Here is a 17,095-nt window from a genome sequence, read left to right on the forward strand (position 1 = left end):
CCAATTAAATGCTATGGATCACCTGTTAAGCAGCAGGGACAAGTCCACAAATTTGTATTCAACCCCTGCAGGTTTTTGAACATTTTAATAGAAACTAGCAGGTTGCACTCAATGACCATGGCACTAGTAAGCCCACTGATGTTGGGCAAAAGCTTCACCACCATATACCAGAATTTGGACAGCTGCGAGAATCTCCGGAACATATGTAATAAGTCAGCTTCAGGACAATGGCATCTGGGGCACTCAGAGTCTGTATTAGGTAAACTAAGGCCGGTATTTATACTTTTTTTAGCGCCGCATTTGCGCCGCTTTTTGACGCAAAACGGCGCAAACCTACAAAATACAATGGCATTTTGCAAGTTTGCGCCGTTTTTGCGTCAAAAAACGACGCAAATGCGGCGCAAAAAAAGTATATATACGGGCCTAAGAATTTCAGCAATTCAGGAGTCAGGTATGCTTTATATCAAATATTGGATTGTGTGCACTGAAAACATGACTTATGGCAGAGTTTATGGAGATATTCTACTATTTGGCCCACTAAGACTCGTGTAAGGCCCTACACATGTCGAGTTCCCACACATCCCATATCCCTGAGGCATGCACCTGGTATGAGTTAGGATTCCCAGTAGAACACTGTGATCAAGTCTATGTTAGTTCGTATAGTGTAGATGGATTGTACAAGTGAGTGTTCAGGTGATTCATTGTTTATTGTGGCCCATAGTTTCTAAAGAACCAACATCAGCTAAATGTGTGCTGAGAAGTGGCTCCTGTGGATGCCTTAGATCTCATAAGGTGATGGGAATGGGGTCAGGGATTGCTCCTTTGAGAACTCACCCAATGTGCACAAGCCTAGGTCCTTCTATGTGACAGAGATGGCCTCAGGGAGGCCCTGCTTGGAGTCAGGGATGTAGCAAAGGGGGATAGACAAAGCATAGGTGGATAGATGCTTAGTAATGGACAAGCATCAGGAATAGCATTGTAGTGCGATACGAAGCAGGCACTTAGTGGCATTCAGCAGGCCTAGCTTAACCAGAACAATATTTGAACCAATTTAGAGGAGACCGGGGTCCACTAGTGGACAACCAGTCAACTAGTGCTAGACACATTGCAAATGGGCTTCCAGTTAGTAAAGTACAGAACCAGGAGTCTCCAGGCCTCCCTGGCTTGGCTGCAACCTCAGTTTGGTAAGGCATACTTTGTGGTTGCATGATTCCCAAATTAGCGCTACCAACAGTTTGTCGAGTGTCCATGTTCTAGGGTGCAAAATAGGGAGGTTTAGAAGTTATAAAGTAGCCTAGGCAACATGATCATTTTGGTTAGAACAGTTTTGCTAATGGTGGAGATGGGGAAAGATTTTTGGAATTTCACCAGTGTGCACAAGGCTGTTGCCTTTCTGTTAGGATTAGTTTCCAATACATCACTACTGCTATGTTGTATGCTGATGCCAGGATACCAGAGCAATGACATGACCATGCAATTTTCCCTCTGCCCAGGTGCAGCACATGCTTGGACAATTGGGGAGAGTGGGAACAGAGTGAACTTAGCCCAGCTCAGTTAAAACTCAGGCTAGATACTGCTTTAAATTTGTTAAGGGTCCAAGATATTAGGAAAAGGTTAGCGCATATGCCTCTGAGGTATACAAGCAAGTCATCGGTTTATAGTGTGGCATCATGCAATAGGATGCCTATGTCCCAACCCAGGGCATGTCATCCCAATGCCAGTAGCTTCATGGCACCGTTGCTGCTTTCTCCTATGAACAGGAAATACATCAGAAATCTTTATTCTGGCTGCAGGCCTGATGTACAACGATTTAATTCAGTGGGTCATGTTGTTGCCCACACCTATCTATGACACTACTGCAAACGGACAGGTCAACTGTATAGTGTCTAATGCTTTCTTCGGGTCCAAAACTAAGCAAGCAGAGTAGAGGCATAAACAGGAAACTAAGAGATGCCTCCGTATTGCAAAATAACTACTTTATGTTGAGGGGTCTAGTCTGGTCACTATTAATTAGCTAAAATAATATTAAAAGGTTAAGGGACCTTGACACTGCAGACGATAAATCACACTGCTGAGGAATTATTTACAGTACAGGTGTACTGGTGAGAGTTAAATAATGGAAAGAATGTATTCAAAATCAATAATAGTGTTTTAATGCATTGAACTGCAAATTGTGATTTTATCATTTGACTATACTGTGGCGATTATGAAATATAATTAGAAAATTGGAAACAAATGTGACCAAGTCATGCAATCAGATGTTTTGAATGTTCATTAAACATGCTGAAAAAATACCTGACTAAATAACAACAAATAATAGAGGATAGGAGATATGAACTGGGGAAATGCTAAACAGGAGAACCATAGGCTTGAATATGAAAACAGTGGCACTTTAAAAGAAGATTTAAAAGAGAAAAGCCAATAAGCGTTGAAAAGTAGCATTCCATATGGAACACTGCAGTTGTACTGGATTACAATGAGAATATTTTTTTGTCATTGAAAATGAGTTTGGAATTAATGTACATTCTTAAAGAATAGTTATTGAGTGTATTTATGTGTTGGTGTGTTTGTTGTAGGAAACATTTATTGACCTTGTACCATTAATTCTTAATTTAAATTATGCAAAGTAGATAGTATAAATTAAAGCAATGATAATAGACTACAGAAAGACAACTACAGCATGAGCAGCCTAGCCATGAAAATATATATAATGTAAAGAAGATAAAAGCCAAATGGGATGTTAAACAACAACCAAAATGGCTACCATAATAAATGGTTAATAATGAAAATATTAGCTACATATCCTCTTTGCGGCTGGGGCTAGAGGTAGTCACCAACAAATGGGAGAATCTCCAGACTGAGTGGTAATTGTCTAATCAAACTATATCACATACATGATATTGAACAAGCACTGGTGCTTGTTGAAACTGGATGATGTTAAATTAATTGTGTGGATTTGCTACACCCAAGCTTCCTTAAAATACTGAGCAGCCACAAAATGTGATTATTCCATCACCTATGTGATGATTATTTGACTCACATTTACTGACAACATCATTTATTAGCTACCACATTAGGCATTTCATGAATGTTCTATTTAACATTATGGTTCGTATTCCCTGATGACCATGATGAACGTGAAAGAAACATCACTGATTAGCAGGATTCAACAATACTGTAACACTCTCAAGAAGTGGGATGTCAAATCCCACATGCATTTTATTACAGAACACGTGCAATTGATATGATCTAAAATGATTTTATATTGCTGTATGCTTATATTCTTCAACAATAAAAAATGTCCTTTGTAGGAAAGTGAAGAAAACTCATTCAGCTTATGGGTATGAGTATAAAACGAAAACCTAAGCATTGGTAGTAAACACATTTTATCATTGTTTAAAACAGTTTTGCAGCAATTAGAAATAATTGTACTAAATTTAATAAGAAGGCCTGGTACATTCAAGTTTTGATGTTTTTGTTGCAGAATACATAATCTAAACAAATGGATTGTGACATGGTCATTGCTTTATAGTTGTTAAAACTTTATTTTTAAATTTTTATTTATGTACTGAAACAGAGACCCTCATCAACACTGGCCTTCGATTTCCATCACCAGCTAAAGTACCTACCCCAAGGGAGAGCTTCAGTGCTTTGGCACAGGTTATGCCACTGGTGCTGCAGGGGACATTTTCAATGATGACACTAAAGGTGCCCTGATGAGTTGAGCTGCTGCAGTAATCCTGAGTAGAGGAATGATTTGGGTTATTGACAAATATTAATAAGGGTTAACAATCTGTCATCTCATTCCATTATTTTGAAAATCTACATAAACAAAATGTCATGCCATGGACCGTCCCTATGTGTAGTGAAGTATTTATCCGTAGTATTACTCCCCTTTATGAGTGTTTGGTTTTTTCCACCTCCTTCTCTTGTTAACCATTTCTAAAAGTAATAGTTTCTGTTGTCGGTTCAAAGTCTACATCCTCCAACCTAAAGTCTCACATCACAAGTTACAAATATAGGCCCTAGTCATAAGGGTATTTTGTACCTTTCTGACCAAACATGCCTCAGTTATGACTGCTAGGGACTTCACAAAGGGATTCCTGATAGGCATAATGTATTCACTACTGTAGGTTTCAGTGCCAGCAGTGAGGAGAAATCAACAGTAAAGAATCTCACCCAAGTTGATGTTTGAATTACAGGTTTGCATACACTCACACACCTGTACATATATAGGAATTTCCAGACACCGATCTGACCTCTCCACTCCAAAAGAGGGCAGAGATTTACTCCAGTCAAGGGCTGAAGAATTACCCCTTCTACGATGGGGAGGAGAACAAATCACCACCAAGTTTGCTAGGGGTGTAGGTGAAGAGCTTTCTCCACTGGCAAAATAGACCAAAAAACAAGTGCATTTTCATAGGAGGCTAAGTAAAATTATGTACCTGGGAAATGAGATCATGTGGGACAGGTCATAGAAAATCCCAGTTGTAGGCCAGGAAATGTGCACCTGATTCATCTTTCCAGGCGTACCATAGGGATTATTTGTAAATAGAAAAAAAACATAAAAGTACATTCATGCAGAGATTTAAATGTCTGTCGATATTTTATGTTTTCCCTCAATAGGACCTTACTCTTTAGCTGAAAATGACAACATTTATTGCTGTTTTTGGTGTCTTTGAAAATATGATTGTCTATAATAACTCCCCCTTCTCCTTATTGTATGCATGAATACATTCTTAGACTCTTTATTGTAGGTCTTTTAAATACTTAATGCATTTGATATCCACTTGGTGACCACCTACAATTAGTCTATGTCAATATGGAGAAGTGGCCTACAGAAGTGTACATAATTATTTGGGCCTGATTATGAGTTTGGCGGTCGCACCACCAGACCACCAAGGGGGCAGCCCAAAAAGACCGCTGAGTCAATGGCCTCCCGTCTGTTGTATTACAATGTTACCAAAGGCCCAGGGGCGGTGTAACTTACGGCAGGGGCCAGTGGAGGACAAGGTGAGCAATACAAGGTATATTTTTACATCGATGTAGGTGTGTAGATTTTAAACAAAAGGTACACATATGCATGACACATGTCTAAAAATACTTTGTGCATGTACCATTACATTGCTGGAGACTGGGCCATAGATCCCCAGTTTAGTCAAAGGCAGAAAAATGCAAATTGTACCTACCTGTATTTTTTGGGTTTTGTTAGGGGTGAAATGGTGCTGTGAAGGAGGGCCCTGGACGAATGGGCCCATGCCAGAGATTGAGGGGAAAAGAAGAAAATGAGGGAGCTAGTACCCCATACCCTTTGATTCCACCATCTCGAAGCAGGCAGTCTCTCCACCACAGTCGGCTCAACAGAAAAGCACATCGTAATGTGGACAGCAATACCCTTGTCTATTCCGCCATGTGGCAGCTATTTTTCCCCAGCCACCATCACATCAGTCAGCAGATGGCTGACAGTGTCAGCAGAACTCCATGGATACTTTGAACCTAAGCTGCTATATCCTTTGCTGATTTGTGAATTTGTGTTTATCTCCACCATAATATATGAAAATACTGAGTTTCATTAGACACAAAATATAACACCTTGTTGTGCCTAGGAAAGTTTCAACTAAAATAATATCAAAAGGTTAAGGGACCTTGACACTGCAGAGGACAAATCACACTGCTGAGGAATTATTTACAGTATAGGTGTACTAGCAAGAATGTATTCAAAATCAATAATAGTGTTTTAGTGCATAGCACCAACAGAGGAAAAATATATTTAATAAAAGTAATTATGCATTACAAGTTTTAATAACTGTATCGTTGCCTGGTTGGGTTATCAGCCCCAGAACAACGAATACAAAGTTAATGAGAAAGAGGAAAACTACAAAACTTAGTGCAATGGTGAGTAAAATAAAATCAATTGTACAACATTAGGAACAAGCTGGCTTACCAATTAACAATAACATACATACAAATGAATAGGAATGTTGAGACGGGTAAAGAGAGTTGAAGAGAAACCGGCATCTCCATGGTCCCGGCACTTTCCAGGGAACACGGACCCGGGTAGGTCTACTGGCGTTGACGGCAGCATCAACAAGTAAGCGACCACGTTTTTTTGGTATTTCCACCTCCCGCCTGTCTTCGCACATATACTCGGGTGTGTTGATTCGGCACAACTCTTAGTATTGTGACTTGGACGGCACGATGGACTCTAGGATTGTTACTTATATTTTATATTTTTTCGTAATTTTGTTGGTTTCCCCCTCATTCAGATCCGGGTTATTCGCCCGTTACACCATCCAGTACTTTGATTTGCCCGGCAGTACTGATACATGGATTTCACGTAATAGTGCTTAATCCGGCCGGTAGCACCCCTGCCATGTACTCTCTATTCATACTCCATATAACTCATACGCTGTTAACGTATCAGCTGTCATATATAAAAAATTTTGACTCCATGTGTTTCCTAAGAATGTTATTGCCTCTTGCTGATTTTATTACCACAGCCTCTGTTCTTTATATTTAAGATTAACGAGTTGTCCTTTCCTCAATGTATTCCCAATATACATAATAATGTTGTGTTTTGTGATGCACCCTCCCTGCAGATTGTTTTTGCGCTCGATCAAAGGTCGGTGTGGCCCTATGAAGCGCACTTCCCTATTTGGGTTGGTAAGTTTGATATGAATTCCAATCATATACACCTTACTCTGCACTTTTTAACACCATCACTGTATAGCACGGTTGCCACCAGCACTTTTTTTTTTTTTCCCTCTCTTGGCATTATTTAATGTCTTTTCCTGTTGTTTAACCGGTGTACCTTTAATTTTTTAGGGTGACGGCTAAAGAGAATTTTCTTTTTTATGTAAGTGACTGGATACCTTTTTGATAATTTCTAATTATTTTTCCAGATCTCTTTCTCTATATATTAAGGAGACACTTATAGGTATTTACTGGTCCTGATGAAGCATCACTGGATCCGTATGGACCACCAGGATGCGAAACATGTTGACCCACGTTAGGGATGGTTTCTCCACCCTATTCTTGACCACTTTGATACAGGGTGACTGAACATTATAGCAGTCCTACTCTTGTGATCCTTTTTTTTAACCTTGGCCCCTTTTTCTTTGCATTTGGGTTAATAAAGAAGTTACCCGGTGCTGATTCAGAGAGCCAATTTTAACCACACCTTTGATCTCCTCCTTCACTTTCTCCCACATTTGGGGCTACGGCTTCATCTCTATAAAAGATCTCCGGCAAAGAGCCCCCCCCTCTACGGGGTGGAGCCCGTCAGACATCGCAGCGCCAGTCTGACGAGGAGCTGCTCCGATGATGAAGCATGACATCCCTCGGGATGTGTGAGGTGCCTTGCTCCTAAAATTTAGGACCCCTTCTACGGTAGCCCTCAGTCTCCTATCTCTTATTTGGAACAGTGTATTACATGTTTTTGACGTATTCCTTGGGAGAATATACACTGGACCACAATACCTCCCCATCCCTTCTATATTTTTTTGATTTAATTTAAACTAGTCTGCCCTTTGTGATTGCAATGTTTGATTGGTTAAGGGATATAACTTGAAGAGATAGACTTTAACAACCCTTACACTTCTCAGTGATAGGCTATAATACTATAACATAATCCTTGAATGAAAGACTACACTTGTGTAGGAATACAGCAGCAGAGTGTTTCCCATTTCGCAGTGGCAACCCTTACTAAGAAGTAAACTCATGCGAAAGGAACCATGTAGATCAGATCAAATTCAAGTAGCCAAAACTGGGAGGCACATAGGAGGCACTTCAAATTAAAGGTGTGCTTCTTGAAACAGTTTTTGTACCTACTGTAAACGACAGGAGGTTGGAACTTGCACAAATTTTAAAGGTATCCTCTTTAGGCCTGGGCGAAATGTAAGTTATGACAGCGTAACTTGGGTCATTCAATAAAAATCAGTTATGTCTTTTATGTGGAATAATTATGGTCCATTGGTGGTGAAAATTGACTGCAAATGCCTCAATTTGTGGTAACAGTTTACTGTAAATGCACAGGAACAACAGAACACAAGAGGCTGTTTGCCCTGCCTTCGTTTAAATGCATCCTCAAACCAAAAAATGACAGGAGGATGCAATTCACGCTAACATATAGCACGAAATGCCGGAATGACATTTTGTGTAACTGCTTGTAATTTCATGCAGTTTTGCCATAATTTCACATAATTACACAAAAGCGAATTTTGCAAAGCACTAAAACTCACCTATCCAGAGATGTAAATAAAGAAAGAAAAGAACTGGTGGCAAGGCAGACTTCTGAGTAATAATTGAGATGTTTTTGACAAGTGGTTTGAATTCTTAAACAAATAAGCGTGCCAAAATTCACTTCTACCTCTAGCAAAGTCATGGCAAATGATTACCAAAACTTACATTTTGTAAAGTATTCAGGTAAAATTATGAGAAAATAATTAAAGAATGGCTACATCTTCCTTCCAGTATATCACAATAGTTTGAGGTTGGTATATATCTTGTTGATATTTTATTACTTTTAAAAAGGTAGAAGTTAGCAGAAAATATATATATATATATTTTTAGTTATGGTTGTCAACCTAGTTAAAAACGTATTTACCTTAACTTTTTGCAGAGAGAATAGTGTGAATTATATATTAGAATGCTCTCAAATAGGTTTACAATATGTTTAAAATGTTAGTGTTTGTTACATTTGTTTTTATTTTATGATGATGCATGTTGTAATTATAGTGTGAACACACCCACAAGTTGAGTATAATGTTCTATAAGGATGAGATTTGTAATAAACTACTTAGTTCTCTTATGAATCATTGTAAAGTAATAATTGTAAAAAGATGTTTATGGATTTAGGATGTTTATGGATTTAGCTTTTGAAAATAGTCACATTTATTTTATAAGTTTTAAAGGGTGGAATAGTTATTGTAAACGTCTTGCAATGTTTGGAAAATACTTCAAAAGGTGTATCTAATAATCATATAGCATTTTACCTCTTTAGAATGTTTTGCAGACAATAGAGCTTCTCAGAAATGTGTAATTTGCAATAACAAAGGTCAGATCACATAAATCGAACTCCTGAGGTACTGCTGTATGGTAGGTGTATAGCATACTGTTTTAAACAGATTCTGCACAAACTGGCATCATGGAAAGAGGTAGGTATTGTATTACCCTTATTTCAGCAGAAACTTTGACAATAATGATCGTTTGTTTCTCACTAAACAAACCAACTAGGGCACAACACAAAAGAACATCAATGTAACACTATACAATTAGAATTCAGGCTATGAGTGAAAGGTGTATATTGCCAATAAATTAGGGGGCTGATCACATACAAAAGATGTATATTAATATTAACGACAACTTGACATCTAGGAGAGCAATACCGTGCCTGTCCATTGAATGATGCCACCCCCTATTTCGTTTTATTCTAGATGGAATCAGGAGTCTTTGCATACGTCCTGGTCAGGGCATTAATGCAGAAGTCTAGAATTCTACATGAGAAATAAGTAAAAATTAAAACACTCACTAAAAATAAGATCTACAGTGAGCGAGGTCAAGCAAGAAGCAGTTCCCTATTGGCTCTGATTGCCCCAAAAGAAATCTGATGACATCTTGTGCTTGAGGCATGCACTGACCACTGCTAAGTGTCCTCTGTGCTGTGGCGGTTGCAGGACTGTCATTTGCCTGCTGTTTCCGGTGCCCCAGACTGATTCTGAACAATTGCCCACCCCCTGCGAAGCTCTATTGGCAATAGCAGCTGCTGGTAGGCTCTGCTGACAGCATCGACACCTTACATGGCGTAGAGCAAAGGGCTGCTCAACGAGCTGTATGGTGCACAAAGTTCACGCAGGCTGCTTCCCCCATCACTCAAAGCCGAGTGGAGGCAGGGGATGGAGTGGCAAGTACGACAGGCACGCCAGGGGAGCTTGGAGGAGGGGTGGAGTGGCATTGGGCGGAATGACTGCGGGCTCACTCTTCAAGTGCCACCTACACCTTCCTTCCCCTGGGGACCCGATCCTGTGTTTTGGTCCTAGTTGGGGATAAAAGGACTGGTGGCACGTCCACCTCCTATGGGATTGATCTTTGTTTGCTACAGCAGTGACAGGGACATGGAGAGGAGGTAGCCTGTACACCGCCGTCAAGATAAAATGATTTAGGGGATTTATTAGTGCAATACTGGAGGGGGTGGCAAACGAGGGGAACCCAGGTCGCTACAATATCCACTACACCTGGTAAAAAGAATTGCAGCACTGGGCTGGGGTCACCAGGAGGATTGTTGGATGGCCCGGCAGTAGGATGCAGACCTTGGCTGCTCGTGCCACCCGAATTGGGGCAGGCGGGCCAGGGTCTGCTCTGCCACTGTAGACACAGGAGTGTACACACAATCAGGGCGGCCATGTCGCATGGCACCTCCACCACTTATACTGTTAACAAGTTGCGACCCCTCCCCTCCCAAAGCTCCTTTTTATCACATAATGTAGAATTGCCCAAAGGTAAAATTATATTAGAAGCTGATAATATGTATACTGGGTGATGTGACTGCAAGATGGATCCCAATGGATTTGAAACCGCTAACATTGGGAATCCTTGACAGGTGAGTTGGTACACACTATGAGAATATGTTTGTAAGCTTGGGTACAATTGTGATTTAAAAAAACATTGATAAATATTGGCATGCTTCGGACACACCTCAGGTGGCAGAATGTCTGAGGGGAATGTAATATGGTGCTGTTAAGGAGGAAACTGTCTATACAGCACGAGGTGACCCCAAAAAAATAATGAAAATATGGGTAAAATGGTGGGAGTACTGGCAACTGAATGGCATGTGACAGGGTGCAGACTGGCCTTTCTACCTTTCTGTATACCGTTAATGAGGAACGGGGTTAATTCCACTTAGCGTGTTATGCTTTGCAAGCAGAGAACGGGGGTACTATTGCCTTATGTCCATGAAAAATGTTTATGTTGGATGTACTGTACAACCAATAAAAATATTATTGAAAAAAACAGTACAAGAACGCACAAGAAAATAATAGGAATAAAATACATTAAACTCAGTTTTCTAGTTGAATATACCTTGTCCATTGTATATATAGGCACCAAATAGTGTGAATACAAGGATTCCATTTTTGTACAGATCTTTAATGATGTGACTATTATGTATTTGAACCCTTTGGGTTGTATCCTCAGCAATGTGCACATACTTTAACAAATCAGCAGTAAATAAAGATTATGGCCCTCATTCTGACCCTGGCGGTGTCTCACCGCCAGGGCAGAGGGCAGAGGAAGCACCGCCAACAGGCTGGCGGTGCTTCCGGGGCATTCTGACCGCGGCGGTAAAGCCGCGGTCAGAAAAGGGGAACCAGCGGTTTCCCGCCGGTTTTCCCCTGCCCCAGGGAATCCTCCATGGCGGCGCTGCATGCAGCGCCGCCATGGGGATTCCGACCCCCTTCCCGCCAGCCTGGTTCTGGCGGTTTTCACCGCCAGAACCAGGCTGGTGGGAACGGGTGTCGTGGGGCCCCTGGGGGCCCCTGCAGTGCCCATGCCACTGGCATGGGCACTGCAGGGGCCCCCTAACAGGGCCCCAACAAGATTTTCATTGTCTGCATAGCAGACACTAAAAAATCGCGACGTGTGCAACTGCACCCGTCGCACCCCAGCAAATCCGCTGGCTCCATTGGAGCCGGCTTCATCTTTGCTGGGGCTTTCCCGCTGGGCCGGCGGGCGATCTTTTGAAGATCGCCCGCTGGCCCAGCGGGAAAGTCAAAATGCTCCCCGCGGTCATTTGACCGCGGGGCGGTGTTTGGGCGGTTTCCGCCGCCCGCCGGGGTCGGAATGACCCCCTATGTGCTATTGAGTGCATCATGAAGGAAATGCTTGGTGTTGTCTAAATAATGTCAAAGACTTATCAAGCCAAATAGTGGTACATCAGTAAATCAGAAATAAGCAGTGTTAGACTAATTGAATATTTAAGCAGACTCGTTTTGACCCCCTTTTAGTATTTGTTCATAATTATGATAAGCATAGATATTTTAAGCTTATGGGCTATACCCCTTCTAATATCACTATTTTCAAGGGATAGCGTGTAATACTACTAATTAAAAAAAACATATTACCCCTGATGTTTAGGATCATTTCAACTTAGTTCAATATGTGAATTTAAAATTTGGTGTTTATAGAAACATATCGATTATCACAGGAGTTCAATGATGTTTGAGTATTTTGCTAAGGTGTAATATTAAAAAAACATTTAAAGAGTTAGTCACAAAGGTGAATGTTGTCCTATGTTTCTGGTGGTTTGAGTCCTACTTGAACTCCACTAGAGTGCCAGTGGAACTCACATGTCCCACCAGAAAGAAACAACACTGTGTACTCCTCCAAGGTACCCGGTAACGGATATCCCATCTGCCAAACTCTAAATCCAATTGTTTCCTGTATGATTTAGATTTTGGCAGACAGGGTATCCATCAATCTTGTTACTGAGTAACCCTTCCGCCGAAATGTAAATCATGCCCTAAGTTTGGACAGAATTTTACATAACCACCAAACCCCGAACACGTCTCATGGGGTTCACCACTAATTTCCCTTTACCGAACCAACAATACAAACAGCAGAATGGGATTTATATTTCGATTAAGTCACTTCTTCCTCTGCCAGTAGTTGTATGCATTATCAGCTGAATGCGTACTACCCTTTTAGAGGCTTTGTGATGTTAACGTGAACATGTAATTTAACCCTAGACACTTACTTAATACTTATTGATAGAGCATAAGTGTAAATCCTTCTATTAAGTATATTCTGATTCATCTTGGGAACCTCACACTTTCCACCAATGCCAAATTAGGGTTAGGTAAACAAACCCATGGTAATAATTCACAGAAACTGAAAGAGATTGGAAAGGGATATAAGCTGCATATTTCTTATTAGTCCTTCTGTGCTATCTTGTATGTATGTAGAGGTGTTGGTGTAGCACGAACCTAGCTGGGCATCATGTGGTGCTAAACAAGGCTGGCAGCCCAGGACACAATACAAAGAAGACAACAGTTAAAACTAGTGTTGCGGGGGCGTGATCAGTGTCGTCCTGAATTTCAGGAATACTGCAGACATTCAGAAAATGGTGGGGACAGTGTTGAGACCCTGGTTCAGTCCTTGGAAAAGCCTCCCTTCTATTGTTTTCTCTCTTGTATCTTTTAGGGCCAGATGTAGAAAGAAAAACTTTTGCGACTTGCAAATTGCGAGTCATACTGACTCGCAAATTGCAACTCGCAAAAGTGCATGCAGAAAGGTGTCTCAGACACCTTCTGCGACTCGCTATGGGGTCGCAAAGACCCACCTCATGAATATTAATGAGGTGGGTTGCATTTTACGACCCCATAGTGGAGACAGCAGACCTCCATGTCTGTGACTGCTTTTTTAATAAAGCAGTTTTTTTTTTCTTTTTGCAGCCCGTTTTCCTTAAAGGAAAATGAGTTGCAAAAAGAAAAACTTCCCAAACCATTTGGTTTCGTTTTTTTCAGCATTCACAAAGGGGAAGGGGTCCCATGGGGACCCCTTCCCTTTTGCGAATGAGTTACCACCCACTCAAGTGTGTGGTAACTGCAAGTTGGTTTGCAACCGCATTCGCGGTCACAAAGCAACTCAGCATGGCGATGCGGTTGCAAATAGGAAGGAAACACCCCTTCCTATTTGCGAGTCGCATCCCCAAATTGCGAGTCAGTACCGACTCGCAATTTGGGGATGTGCATCGCGTTAGGCTGTTTGCATGCCGCAAACTGCGTTTTTCGCAGTTTGCGACATGCAAACAGCTACCCACACCTGGCCCTTAGGGCCAGATGTAGGAAGAAACCAAATTGCGACTTGCAATTTGCGAGTCCGTGCGACTCGCAAATTGCAAGTCGCAATTTGGTATGCAGAAAGGTGTCTCAGACGCCTTCTGCAACTCGCAATGGGGTCGGAAAGACCCACCTCATTAATATTAATGAGGTGGGTCGCAGTTTGTGACCCCATTGCGAGTATGGGCACTCACGGGGATGGTGGCCTGCTGGAGTCAGCAGACCACCATGTCCGTGACTGCTTTTTAATAAAGCAGTTTTTTTTTCTATCTGCAGCCCGTTTTCCTTAAAGGAAAATGAGCTGCACTTAGAAATAAATACCGAAACCTTTTGTTTCGGTATTTTTCAGAGCAGGCAGTGGTCCATAGGACCACTACCTGCTCTGAAAAATTACTTTTATTTCCATTCACAAAGGGGAAGGGGTCCCATGGGGACCCCTTCCCATTTGCACATGGGTTACCATCCACTTCAAGTGGATGGTAACTGCGATTTCATTTGCAATTGAATAGCATTGCGAGTCGCATATAGGAAGGGAACACCCCTTCCTATTTGCGAGTCGGATCCGACTCGCAAAATGCATTTCTGCATAGCAAAGAGGCTTTTGCGCCTCGCAAACGACGTTTCTCGTTGTTTGCGAGGCGCAAACACTTTGCTACATCTGGCCCTTAGTCTCTAGTTTGCAACTAACCTGGCTCCTCTAGTACTTCTGGCTACCATCGGCGGTCAGTTTCTGGGCTAGGTATGATGTGACTGTCTGAGGGAACATGGGTCAGCTGAAGGGGAAGTAATAGTTTGCACCACAGAAGAATAAAGTGCGGCCTGCAGCAAACCCGGTTAGTAGTGAGAGCTCCAAAGATGTGACAGGTGCAGGGACGAAGTAAACAGTAAGAAAAATATATTTTCACCTGGCATTTCATTTCTTTGATAGTATTCATGCTTGCTCTTTACTCAAAGCTACACTTCTGTTACTGCTTCTTGGTGAAGAGGCTTATCTCGCTCAAAGATTACATTTGTTTCATGATAATATCTGTTGCTAGTGGAGAAATTGATAAAGCAGTCCCCATAGAAAACTGCATGGAAAATCGGAAAATGTCGTAGCAAATTAGAGTTGAATTTCCAGATCCTGAGAGGTCACTAATCAAACACAGATGTTTTTAAACCTATTTTAGTTTCCTATAGTGAGTTATGATTTTGGGGGGATTTGCCATCACCTCATACTGGCATGATAAAGTTAGGATAAAATAACTGCTGCCACCTCTGCCTCTGGCATGTGGGAACATGGCTTTGTAGAGCTCACTGCCTTACGTTAGCTATTTTTGTAGAGTGATGACCAGAGGTTTATGAAATTCACGTAATTTCATGTTGCCTAATTATAAGAAATGTTAGAAAAAATACGTGGAATCACGTGATGTGGATTAATTTCGGAAGTTCTGCGTGACAAGCATAATATGAAACCCTGAAAATTATGCAAGATTATGCCGGTGTACCAAAAAAATCACCTGGCTTTAGTAAAGACCCTTTGGTTAACTAACAAGGAATACAGTGTAGGTTGCTTTACAACTACCTCGCTGACAGTCACATTGAAAAGCCTATCTCTCCCCTCTCCCACGGCACCCCCTGATCCAGTACCTGAGTAAGGATGTATTCGCAGTTGCCACTGAACCGGAAGCGGCGGTTGTCAAAGGTGACATAGTTTCCCTCGCCATATGTTGTGCAGGATCCCAAGCATAACCGGTTTGTACAACTCCAAGATTTGTTTGTGCAGGTGCTGAAAAAGAAACATACAAAACAAGAAAGAACTTAGCTAGGAAGGTGGAAAGCGGGTTGTCCTCTGGCATGGGCCATAGAGACTTCTGTCAATCAGGAGCAGAAAATAAACCTTTAAGCTAGTACCACCCCACCAAAATCTCAACTCCCGCCCCCAAACACAAGATTCGAAAAATTAGAAAATTGTCTTGACTCTTTTGGATAGAAGTGTTTTACAAGAGTCAAAACGCTCATTAGCTCCGCCATAATTCAAACCGTTATATAACCACAACATGCACCAATTTCTCTGTAGCAAGTGCTCAGTCCTCTGAGCTATCTAACAAGAGAGAATGCTTTGTTGCTTTTTCAAAAAGTAAACATGCAGGCTTGTCGCGTTCGCCGATGAGGACTGCAACTGTTACAATGAATTTGTATTGACGGAGGTTGTGAAAGCCACTAGGCCACCTGGTGGCAGCACTGCTCCACGTAGCTCGCGTTAGATGCTTCTGTGTGGTTCTGAAACAATCTTGAACATCAGGGATTTCTTTTACAAAAGCAGGTTTGCATGATTTGGTGTCAGATAAATGGTGAACTGCCTCATGTTCACAGCGGATGTGTTATCAGATGTTATTATCGTTAGATTCATGCCTACATATGTAGAAAAGCGTCGCCAATATAAGCATAACAAGCAGTTGCAAAGTCAACGTGCCAGGCATTAGCAGCCAACCTTTTGGTTTGGCCATTGTATTTTGTAAAACTTTATTATTAACAAAGTTATTCGATTCTCGCCACTGTAAAAAAAAAAACACACCTGTTAAAAACAAAACATTTTTTGGTCTCAAAAAGCACACATTACCATAGTAGTCGCTGCCTTGGTTGTCCATGCACCGAAGGGAACCGGATGTGAAAGGGCAGAATGCTGACCTCACAGGCTAAAGCGACTCACTGTCAGACCAGAAGAAAACTGTGAACCGCACATCAAGAGACTATGAAGTGGAAGGAACGCCTATAAACAAGTGTGCAAATATATTTATGGCAGGGGCGTGAGTTAGTTACTTCAGGGCACGAGTTATAGTTACTTGAGATAACTGTACCTATAACAGGTTAATTTCAATAGTTTTGTACGTTTAAAATCTGAGCCTAACTATGATGTCCCCTTAACTTTTTTTTTTTTCTGTGATTTTCACATAGTGAAATAGTGAATTTCTATGTTTTTCTTACGGTCTAGTAATTTTCATTACTATACGTTAATCCAAACACCACCGCGCACGGCATTCGGACCCCATAACCACCCAAACCAGCACCATGCACAGCCAAACAGTCGGTCTCTCTTCGTGTGAGAATAGGTGTGAGAGGCTGTCACTGGGTGTGAGAGTGTCAGTCTGGGTGTGAAAGTGGGTGTGTGAGGCTCTGAGTGGTTCTGTGAGTGGTTGCATAAGGGTCTGAGTGTGTCTGTGAGTGGGTGTGTCAGTGTCTAAGTGGGTCTGTGAGTGGGTGCATGAGGGTCCGATTGGATC

The 17,095-nt window shown here is 41.6% G+C and overlaps 1 protein-coding gene across 1 annotated transcript in view; it reads right to left on the reverse strand.

Moving 5' to 3' along the window:
- Positions 1-17,095, reverse strand: part of LOC138283527 (mucin-5B-like) — a 402,759-nt gene that overhangs the window by 143,767 nt on the left and 241,897 nt on the right. The window contains exons 17-18 of the mRNA XM_069221467.1: positions 15,462-15,600; positions 3,630-3,740 (exon numbers count right to left, since the gene is read on the reverse strand). Of these exons, the coding sequence (XP_069077568.1) occupies positions 3,630-3,740; positions 15,462-15,600 (250 nt within the window). The remainder of the gene's footprint in view (positions 1-3,629; positions 3,741-15,461; positions 15,601-17,095) is intronic.

The sequence above is a fragment of the Pleurodeles waltl genome, chromosome 3_1 (assembly GCF_031143425.1).
Source record: "Pleurodeles waltl isolate 20211129_DDA chromosome 3_1, aPleWal1.hap1.20221129, whole genome shotgun sequence".
Classification (NCBI taxonomy): Eukaryota; Metazoa; Chordata; class Amphibia; order Caudata; family Salamandridae; genus Pleurodeles; species Pleurodeles waltl.